Raw genomic sequence first — 11,794 nt, forward strand, 5'->3', positions numbered from 1 at the left:
GCCAATGCCATTAGGGAACTCTTTTGCATTGTGAAGTCCCTCACCACCTCCAAAGCAGAAAACTTGCTGTCCTCTACCACATAAACTTGCAGCAACAAATTGGCAGCCTACTTCCAAGACAAAGTTTCTGGGATCTACAATAATTTTTTTGAAAAGGCAAAGGAAACTTTACCCATTTTTTCCTGAAACATGCACTATGTGCAGGGAGTCAATTTGTCTCTACAAAATTCCCCTTGATTAAATTTGAAACACTCTCAGCTTTATTTGAAAAAGTTAAATTGGATTCTCCTTTGCACCCAGCTCCACCCAATATTATTTGCAGAGAAGCATGTGAAATCGTCCCCATATTTTTTAGTCTTTTTAATTTGCCTATTTCCTCTGGGACGGTCCCACAAGCTTGGAAAAATGTGGTAGTCAAACCTTTGTTAAAGAAAACCGCGCTGGACCCCTCTTTTCCTAGTAACTATAGACCTTTCTACCTGTTACCAACCTTGGGGAAAGTACTAGAAAAGCATGTGAATCAGAGTTTGTCGCTCTTCTTAGAAGAAAACTCTCTTCTCAGCCCTACCCAGATGGGTTTCTGTCCAAAACACAATACAGAATCAGCATTATTAACCATAATGGAGGAGTTAAAGATATTGTATTGGCCAAAGGAGGCTCAGCAGCAATTATTCTCCTTTGACCTGAGCAAATGGTTTGACACGGTGGACCATGAGACCATGATTCTCAAGATGAGTGAACTCTGAAAAAGAGACGGTACCTTAAGATGGCTGTCGTCCTTTTTAAAAGACAGTTCCTTCTAAATTTGTGAACCGCCCTGTCACTCAGAGGCAGTCCCCTTGCAGTGTGGGCTGCCACAGGGCTTTGCACTTAGCCCCACACTTCAATATCTACATGCAGCCTCTAGCTGACATTGTTATGGAATTTGAGCTGTTGATTGTTTCATATGCTGATGACACCCAATTGGTTGTTTCCCTTACCCCGGAGACAGGTGCGCAACAGCACCTACCCCCATGCCTGGAGAAAGTGGCTTGGTGGATGGCTAACTGCTCGCCAAAACTAAATGGGGACAAAACTGAGTTGATGCTTTTGGGGAAAAACACCAATGACCCAGCCACAACTCAGTTGGCCAGAGTGCTTGGGAACTCCTCCAACTCCTTTGCCTTCAATTAAACGTTTGGGCATGTTGTTGGACAACGCCCTATCCATGGAGGACAAAGCAAGAAAAACTGTTGACATCCTGCTTTGCACTGTTGAGGACCATACGCAAAATCCTTGACCTGTTACCCATGAATCCAGGAGAATGGTGGCTCAGGCACTTATTCTCTCGCGCCTAGACTATGGGAATTCCCTGTTTATGGGCTCAACCAAAGCTATCATTAAAAGACTCCAAGTAGTCCAATATGTGACTGCTAAAACTCTTTTGAAAATTCCCAAATATGCAATGGTAAAAAGAACTATGGCTACCTTGCATTGGCTTCCAGTGGAGGAAAAAATGAATTTGACACTGTGTTTCACACACAATGGAATTAACCTGTAGGGAACTATCTTGATTAGGACCCTTCTGTCGCCCTACTACTATAGTAGGTCCAATGCCAAATTTTTTAAGGGCGGGGGACCTTCTCATATCTGTCCCCTAAACTTTGGAATTCAATAATGACTCATTTGAGAAATGAGCCTAATAAAACCATTTTCACAAAGGTATTCAAAACTTGCTTATATCTACAATAGTTGCTTTCTTGACCCCCGCATGTAATGGTCCTTGGGCGCCTGCTCATACTCATGCAGCGTTGGGAAGCCTATGGGTAGCCATGCACTTTACAAACCTGTCGTACAGTGCAATACAAATCACCCCCGTCTCCCTGCATAGCGGACTCCGAACTTTCCACCACCCCAGCCTTGCAGTGTGTCTGTCATCCATAACAAGGGCCTCTGGAATAATGCAATTTTGCGGCCTCTACCATTTTCACATAATTATAGATTTGCCGCCTGTTAGAAATTAGGTTTCTGATTGGCTAGGGTATGCACCTAAGCCAGGCAGAACCCACCCACTCTAGTCAGAGCGAGGGAGTTACACACCCAAGATAACCCCTGTTCACCCGCTTGGTAGCTTGGCACGAGCAGTCAGGCCTATCCCAGAGGCAATGTGTAAACCGATTACACAACACATGTGATGCAGTATCCCCACCACAAAGGAAACACAACACCCAGTTATATCAAAATAAACTGTATTGTACACATTATTAGACCAAGCACAACATGTCAGTAATACCCTGCTACCCAAGCAGTTGTCAGAACATTACACAGTGCTATTACTCTGCGAAAACCAGCAGTAGTCATATAAAACACATACGTTACTGGTTATCCTGTAACCTAAGCAGTAGTCTGGTAAATATCACTAAAAGAATGCACGTCATGATACAAGCATAAATGCCCATAAAAGGAACATCAGAAAACACATGGGAAGTCATGAAAACATATCATCATAAATGCATGGGTCATAGTAAAAGCATACTCATAAATGTCCATGACAGGAACATCACTGCCAAACCATAACCATAAATGAACCAGCATGATTCATATTGCCACAGTCACCATGACCTCAGAAATGCACATTAATGATGAGGCCTTACCTGTATATTATATGCCCAGTACTGTGCACACCCTTTCTGACGGGCGGAACCTCCGATGAGGTTTTCCTGCCGCCTGATAAGAGGAGAGAGGCTCTTGCAGCCTCTTGCACCTCGGGGGCCATGTGTCTTCCCTTCGAGCGTGCTCAGCCGACGTCATAGGCCCTGGGGTGGCCCTGCGAGCAGGAGGGTCTTCCGATGAGGTCTCCCTCCCTCGTGGGGCTGCTCCGACGAACTCGCCCGCACCCGATCTGGTGGACAAGTGTCTTTGTAGTCCCCGGACCGCTGTGGTGATTTCAGGCCAAAGTTGGGCCCTGCTGGTGCCCCGGGGGCACAGCAAGGAGTGCTCTTGCTAGGACCTCCTTTTTCCCGTATTCCGGGGGCACCCAGCATAGCGCTTTTCAGATGTGCTTCGATGTCACAGCCTGCCCGGGTCGCGACAGTGATTGACACCCCCCCCCCCCCCGGTCAACAAAGGGACAAGCACTTTTCACACGCTTCAGTGTGAACAAGGCAATGCGCTCCTCCAGTGCCTCAGGCAAGTGGGACTAAAGAGAACACAGCACTTCCCTCACACCGGGAAAGCTGAAGAGAAAGTGCTCTCAATGCGCATTGAACAAATCAAGCAGTGTGCACCTCCATGCGCTGAGTCAACAAGGTAAAGTACTTGTCAGGCGCTAGGCTTCAGCACAGGAGCCCTCAACATAGCGTTGTCCTCGCGCTTAAAGAGAAGTAATCGCGGGGGCAGGGGCCACCACACCCAGCCCCTGGAGACAGCATAATGGGGCACGGAGCAGCAGGGCCCAAGCAAACCGGTCAGGACAAGGGGTTGCAGTCAGTGGCAGTTCCTCCTAGTGACCCAGCAGGTCACAGGTCCGCACAACCGCAGCAGTGGAAGGTGGTTCCGGGTGAGTCCCTCCAGCAGCATTCTGTGTCCAGTTGAGTTGTTCAAGGATGTCTCTTATAAAATGTGGAAAATCCCCTGTACTTATACTCAGTTTTGCACAACACTTACAAAGAGGGGGGAAGAGGTTCCAACCAGTTACAACTGGTTCCAGGAGTGTCCTCTGTCTCCTCCAGCACAGGCTCCAGACATCAGTTGTGGGTAAACAAGCCCATTGTGTGAGGCCAGGACACAGCCTTTACAAATGCAGTTGTGTCCAGCCTTCCCTTCTCTCAACCCAGGAAGACCATTCAATAAGCAGATGCATCTCTGTGACACCTCCCCCCTCCCTGTGAACAGGCTGTCTGGAAAGTATGCACAAAGCCCAGCTTTCACCCTGCCCCAGAAGTGGATTGGCGTCAAGCTGCAAAACAGCAGAGTCATAAGCACACAGAAATGCTCACTTTTTGGAAGTGGCATTTCTATAATGGTAATAAAAAAAAAATACCTACATCATTAAGCAGCATTTCTCACTACCATTACAACCATACTACACATGCCTACGCTAACCCTCATAAATCAGACAATACCCCCTAGACATAAGACCGGGCATTTCCAAGGCAATCCTATGAGCAAGGCTGCCCTCACAGCAGTGAGAAACCAAAACAGCTGTTTGTCACTACCACAACTAGGCACATGTCCTGCTTTCTGCATATATGGGACCCTGCCCATAGGGCTAGCTATGGCCTACCTTAGGGTTGACTTACATGTAGTAAAAGGAGAGTTCCATGCCTGGCAAGTACATTTAGATGCCAGATCCCTGGTGCAGTACCTTGGCCCTGTGCTAGCAAGCCTGAGACAGGTTTGAAAGGCTACTTCTGTGGGTGGTGCAAGCAACGCTGTGGGCCTGCTAGTAGCATTTAATTTACAGGCTCTGAGTATAGGGATACCACTGTACAAGTGATTTATAGGTAAATTAAATGTACCACTTAGGTGTAAGCTAATCATACCAACTTTAGAAGAGAGAGCACCTGCACTTTAGCACTGATCAGCAGTGATTAAAGTGCTCAGAGTTCTATAGACAACAGCAAGAGGTCAGAAAAAATAGGAGGAAGGGGGCAAAAAGTTTGGGTATGACCCTGCAGAAAGGGCCAGGGCCTTTGCCACATTATCCATAATCTGCTGCATAATCTGCACAAATTAACAAAAACATTTTTTTTTTCTAGCTTAAACGGTTCAAAAGTTACTAAAAATGCGATGACCCGCATTGCCACACAGTGGGTGACCCTTTGCAAAGATGGACTGGTTACCTTTGTGTTGCTTATTGCTATATTTGTTTCTAACTGAAACGGTTCAAAAGTTACCAAAAATGTGATAACCTGCGTTGACGCACAGTGGACAACCCTTTGCAAAAATGGACTGATCACCTTTGGGTGTGAAATTGGTACTAATGAGGTGCAACCAATGTCCAGAGATAGCGTTACCAAGTTTAAAAATGACAAAGTAATGAAAGAATACCATATCAAAATGTGCCGTATTATGCTGCATAATTTACTCAACCCTGCCACATAATTTGGCCCTCTCCTGCCGCATAATTCCAGTGGCCCTGCCCATAGCCCTTTCTATATACTGTGGAGGACTATGACCACCCCGCTACAAAGAACCCACCCACCCCCATTTTTATGAACATAACACTGTATCAAAAGTATTTTGGTCGGTTATTAATTTTCAGGACTCTCATCAGTGTTCTTTTGCAGTTGTGAGGAGATATTCCATTCGCCTCCACTCCCTGATGGCCACTGCTTCAGGAGGGGTTGTTGGCAGGTGAGCAACTCCGCCCACCCCATCAAACCAGTCAGGGTGCTATGCAGTGACCTCTGCGACTTGGGAGGGAGGACACAGTGCAGATGATTCCCCGGGCCGGCTCATATCTGTGGTCCCCAGTTGGTCTGTGCCAGCACAATCTCCCCCTAGTCATTGCGATTGACTTTAGGCCTCGATCCTACAGATCTCTTCCTCCCCTGCAACCAGTCCCATGCCGCCTCTTTGGTCATAAAGAACAAGGTTTTCCCTTCAGCTACTACTCTGAGTTGTGCCGGGAACCTCATTGAATATTTCAATTATTTGTTGCAGGAGACCCTCTTTACTTCGATGAAACTACGTCTAAGTCTCTGGATCCTTAGAGTGAAGTCCGGGAAGAAGCCAATTTCCATTTTTTCAACCCTCATCGGTGGGGCCCAACGGGCTGCCTGGAGAATTGTCAAGGTCCCTATAATTATGTATTTTGGCTATGATTGTCTGAGAAGGGGGTTAGGGGGTGTGGGAATTCTATGTGCCCTTTCGACTGAAAAAAGTTTTGACAGACCCTTTGGCTGCATCATGTTCAGGATGAGCTCTTCCACAAATAAGTCCACAGAGTCACCCTTCCCCACTCTCAGGCACACCAACTAGGTGGATATTATTGCGCTTCGAGTGCACCTTGATGTCCTCAATTTTGTCACTCAGGGTTTCCGAAGTCATTTATAACTGCGCAACCTGTTTCTTTAAGGCATTTGTGTCGGCATTCAATGTTTCAGTCAAGTCTTTCGCTGCCCTCACTTGCATGTTTATGGCGCGTAAGTCTGCTCTCACGAGTGTGAGCTCAGTGGCCATGGTATCAATCTTATTTTCCAAGGATTTTTGTACCTCTCGTATAACTGCCATTTTGTCCGTTAGCATGGGGGCATCCCCTTATTGCAAAGGGCTGGGGGTGGACCTATCAGTTGGTCCTCTGTTATCTCCAGTGGCTGCTTTATTTGAGCGATCTCGGGGAAGGTGTAACTGTTCAGCTTCATCTGCTGCACTGCACGTGCTCCCCTTCCCCGGTCATAATGATGCATTCAACACCTCACTTTGTTGTGGAAACTGGGGTAGTTGCTACTGCCAGCCAAGAGTGAAGGCCTACAACCACTCATCCCAGAGGCCTGCCAGTTTTCCCCCAGACAACCCTTGCCACGCCACCGGCACATCTGGAAGGCGCAGTTAAGATCCATTCTAGATATGAGACCAACTAAGGGCATTGACTGCCTTTTTGTTTGCACTATTCACAGGCTCCTCTTCGTGCCAGTACCCTTTTACATCTGCTTAGTTATTTGTTGATGGTGTGTTGCCAGGCACATCGTGCTCCCCCAGTTAGTTTCCAGGCCAAACCCCAGGTTCGTGCTCCCTGGCTCTCCCTCACATCTGGTCCCAATGCAATCAGTGCGAGCCCTGGTGTCTGTTTACCGCACTGGCGGGGTCTTTGCGTTATTACCAATCACTTCCAAATCTCACAGTACTACTTGTCCCCAGTGTGTAGTGAGTACTGCTGTGTCAATTCAGTGCTTGCCTCCTGGGGCCAACGGGCCTGAGCTGGTAGTTATGGCGTACCTGTGCCAGGCTTCACAGTTTCTTTTCGCCTGACCTCCAATGTCAGTAGCGTGCAGCTGAGAGGCCCCTCGGGGGTGCCGCAGCACACCAGATCTTCCCCTGCTCCCCTTAATATTCCCGCGGAGTGTTCCTTTTATTTTCCTTTCTTCCTGGCGGCACCACTAAGCCCGTCAGGGTTTGCCTTCTTGTACCAGTGCCTGGTCGCTCAATACACTCACTGGGAGTTGACCCCGAGTCCTGTGTTGCTGCCCCTCTTTCGGCCCCACCTCCCTTCTGCTGAGGCTGCTTGCAGTCACTTGGCAGTCCTGTAGGGGCTTCATTAGCACCCCAAGGCCCATTCACTGCACCCTGCAATGCCACTCCAGATGATTCTTTCACTGCTTGCCAATGGTTGCACCTGTGACAGATCATGCAGGGGGTCCCCAGGGTGTCAGCAAAACAGACGCTGTCTCCACTGCTACCCCAGGTTAGTTGCGCAGTATTTTACCACTCACTCCACCTTACCATTTACTAGAAAGCCACAGTTCTCCTTGTGGACCCGATCCTGCAGCCTCATACATCACCCACGGGCAGCTTCAACTTCCAGATTTTGGTGCTCTTGGTCCCTTCCCCTCTTCAATTTTTCAGCTGTATTATCGGATTGTGGGGGATTACTGTATGGGTTCACAGGTGGCTTTAGCAAGCAGCCATTTTCCCCAGTAATCTAATTTAACTTCAGAATCTTTTAGAAGGATGGTGATTTTATATAGCTCAATATTGAATGATTTGCCCACTATCCATATCTCCAAGTACTTTCAAGACGTTTTGAATGAGGCAGATAAGTGATTTGTAATCTCTGACTTCATTTATGTAATAGCCTGAAAGTGCAGAAAGCTGTCAATTATTTCACTTTGTTGTTTGTTGGAGTATATGATTACAGTATCCACATATAAAGCAATCTTGCTCCTCAAGCCCTTCTGGAAGCAAGGAGCAATACCTTTGCTTTGCCTAGTGCATTGTAACATAGGCTGTTTATGTAGATCATACAGGGTTAGCGAGACAGGACAGCTCTCCATTGTTGCACATTGGATACTTAACTCTGCTGTCAACTGGCCATTCATCTTTATCATAGCTTGAGTGCTGTTATACAATGTCTGTGTTATTACTATAAGCCTATCACTCAACCAAAAGTGCTATAACGTGAGCCATCGATATGTCCAACTAACCCAGTTGAAGGCCATAGTGGCATTGATTATCAGGTAGAAGGTAGACTTAGACCCATTTTGACATCTATGGTTCCAACTCCATCAAGGACAAGTCTAGCTTTTTATAGCTCTTCAGTTTAAACAGTGATGTGACAGTTTGACATCTGTATCGGAGAAAACACAGACTCGACAGAAACCTCTAACTCTGTCCCGATCATCCTTTAACACGTTGACCTAATGTCAGTGGTTTTTCCGGAAGCAAGCTGAATGGAGGGCATCGATGGGAGATTAGAGGATGATTTTACAGACAAGGATATGTTGTCTTAAAGATGGCTCCTGCATCTCAACTGATATTTACCTAGCCTGGTGCTCAGCTCTGGCCTCTAAGCTTTCAGAAAAAAGTAATAAATCAATTCTCTTGATGAGGGTTCAGATAAGGATAGAGCAATCCCATCAGGTAATGATTATGAGACGGCCTCAAATCCACTAAATTACGCAAGCGCAGAAGAAGAGCACAAGAGCGAGGACTACAAATGATGAGTGAAAAAGGGTCAAAAGATTGGGTATTGATTGCACTGGCTGAAGAGTAGGATCTTTGCAAAATTGTAAATATCAGAGGAGAGTCAGGCTAGAATATATGAATCTTGGTATGACATGTAGAAAATTATGGACCTTACAACTAATGACATCTAGAAATCAAGTTTAAAACTACACAAGACTACGTTAGTGCAAATAGAGATGCAATCAAACATTTGAAAAGTATTGTTCAACAACTAGGAGAAAGACTAGAAAACTTAAAAATGGGCTAAGATGAAACAATGTACAATTTCTCAATATTCTTGAGACAGCCCTAGACTAGAAAAACGAAATTATAAATTTGATTCAAGTGCATATTTTAAAGGACAGTCTAAACGTTTCAATTGAACAAGAAACTAAATGAGTCCATCAAGATCGGTTTAGAGCCAACCCATGCGAACCAAGCTAAGAATGACTTTGGTAAATCTTAGCTGCAGTGTTAAGAAGTAATCTTAACAGTCTCAAAATGTAAACTATTCAAACAGACAGCTACTGTTTTACTGCAAGATCCACTATGAGCTATAAATAGCTTTAAGTCAACGGATCGAAGAGGTGCAACAGTTCACGTGCAATACAGGAATTAAATGTACAATAGTCCTTTTACTATTCTACTGTGGAGGCTGCTCTTCCTATGAACATTAAGCAGTGGCAGGCAGAGACTCCAATGTTTGCCCATGATGTTAACGTATGATAGGGGATTTGATAGCCCCTTAATGCTGCAGGCCATAGGATAGGGACACACATACAGTAGAAGAAATTTTGGGTAAACTGAATCCATGCCTTTTGGTATGAATTAAGCCAGTTCTTTTTTATACTTAGTTAATGGGATTATTTTCACCAATAAGATATACACACACACACACACTTAAGCAAAACACATATTATTTTCTTTAAATCTTTAGGCTTAGTCGGAGTGGTGGATTTTCTCTATTGCCCAGTGGGTAGAGGTGGACTTCCCTGGGAAGTTATTTCTGGGCAGGATCATCAGAAGAAAGTCTAGGTTTTGGAGTAAAAAACAAAAAAAAGTTAAGTTCCTTGTATGCATAGCAAACAAAATCCTTAAAAGGATTAAGGAATAGGCGGTGTAGACTGTTTATTCAGTGCCTTAGTCATACAGATGCACACATTTTCTGCCTCCCAGAAACACAGGTAGGACAACGGGAAACACCATGCATTAAGCCAGGCTGAATTGGTTGGAAGGTCGAGTTGTCTTTTACAGGTATTCTATGTTGAGGAGCTAGTGTTATCAGAAATGAGTTGCCAAGGAACTGTCTTGACGCAGAATCACAAGACAAATGAGTCAATCGAAGTGCATTTTGGGTAGTAAATCATTCTTGCATGACTTTAAATATAAAAAAACTCTTTAATGGTACAGTTAGATTTTAAGTTGCAATCCTGAAAATGACACTGTTAGAAAGTTTTAATGTTCTTGTCCTAACCATTTGGTGCCTGCAGCCTGTGTTCTGGGTCACATGACTAAGGGCCTCATTACAAGGCTGGTGGTCTTTAAGACTGCCAGCCTCGTGATGGCGGTTGGACCGCAGCAGACAGGGCAGTCCGACCGCACCATTATGACCGCGACGGAGCCGCCACGGTCAAACCGCCGACATCGCCAAGCTGCAGCCAGCCTGCAGCCTGGTGGTCACGGCTGTTGTAATCCGCCAGGGCAGGGCTGCAAGCAGCGCTGCCATGGGGATTGCGAGTCCCCATCTGCCAGCCTTTCCATGGCGGTAAACACCGCCATGGAAAGGTTGGCAGAATGGGGGTGTTGACGGCCCCCTGGGGGCTCCTGCACTGCCCATGCACTTTGCATGGGCAGTGCAGGAGCCCCCATGCACAGCCCCATCGTGCATTTCACTGCCCGAATTACGGGCAGTGAAATGCGTTACGGGTGCTCCTGCACCCGATGCACCACAACATTTCCGCTGGCTCAGTGATGAGCCGGCGTCAATGTTGTGGTGAGTGTTCCGCTGGGCCAGCGGAACACTCCTAATATGGTGGGCAAAAGACCTCCATTACTGGCGATCTTTCGCCTGCAGCAGCTTCATCGGTCCTGTGAATGGATCGCCAAAGTCGTAATGAAGCCCTAGGTGTAGTCGGCATTGGCCATTTGTGGATTCCTCCCAGACAGTGTAACAGAGGAGGACTAGGTGTTGGCAGGATGTGCCATCCTGTCAGCATGACGGGGCAGAGCTGTGCACAGCCCAACTTACACTTCAAAGGGGCTGTTTTAGCACACTCACAAATAACTTCACACTAGTTTTTGTCACACCAGGCATCTAGGACGAGGGCAGGGCGGCAGGACATTACAGAACCAATCAGTGAGTGGAAAACTCCAGAAGTTTGTTTCCCTTCAAAGCTGGCACCAGGTATGAAAATAGGACCCTCTAACCAACTCTACAGTTCACTACTGGACCTGCTAAGGACACTCGATACTTCTCCCTACTTCTGCACCACAATCTTAGCAGTCCAAACAGCAGTTTGCTGCTCTCTTGTCTGTGTTTAATATGCACATGTAGGTGCCTAACCGGAGACAATAACACACCTACTTTTACAATTTCACAATTATGTGTACACAGACTTCTGGTTTTCTGTTTGATTGCATACAGAGTGCATTAATTAATTCTCCATTGTTTTGGTCATTTACATATTGCACTCACTACAGAGTAATGTGGTTTGCCTCCTGGCTCCTGTTTTTAGAGTTTGCTGTGGGAGTGCTTTGGGGCATAATTCAAGCTGCAGCAACATCTAGCCCTTAGTTCTTTCAGTTCTGTCTGATGGAACTGGGACATAAGGATGACCATACATCTGTGGTTATTATGATGTATGCTGCCCCCCACCATTATCACATCACAGCCCAGCTGCTTCTTTAAATGGGGGTAAATGTGCTGTGGCCATGCTAGGTCAACTGATGAATGATGGCAGACTTAAGAAATGCATGAAGGTGATGCTTTCACCCACATTTTAAAGATGGCCTTTGCACTTAAAGAAAATGTGTTCTGACTAACCCACTTATTGGTAATTATTTTATTGATTTAAAGCTTAAAAAGCTACATTGGCCATGCTAAGATTAAAACCTGTGACTCACTCTGAAACCAGTGAGCTATTTTAAA

The 11,794-nt window shown here is 46.0% G+C and overlaps 1 protein-coding gene across 2 annotated transcripts in view; it reads left to right on the forward strand.

Moving 5' to 3' along the window:
* The window catches only part of WDR55 (WD repeat domain 55), a 219,813-nt gene that overhangs the window by 45,654 nt on the left and 162,365 nt on the right, over positions 1–11,794 (forward strand). The window contains exon 3 of one of the 2 annotated variants that reach the window (XM_069199395.1): positions 5,647–5,778. The exons of the other annotated variant lie outside the window; for it this stretch is intronic. Coding sequence (XP_069055496.1) covers positions 5,647–5,778 — 132 coding nt within the window. The remainder of the gene's footprint in view (positions 1–5,646; positions 5,779–11,794) is intronic. 2 annotated transcript variants of the gene reach the window in all.

This window comes from Pleurodeles waltl, chromosome 7 (genome assembly GCF_031143425.1).
Source record: "Pleurodeles waltl isolate 20211129_DDA chromosome 7, aPleWal1.hap1.20221129, whole genome shotgun sequence".
Lineage (NCBI taxonomy): Eukaryota > Metazoa > Chordata > Amphibia > Caudata > Salamandridae > Pleurodeles > Pleurodeles waltl.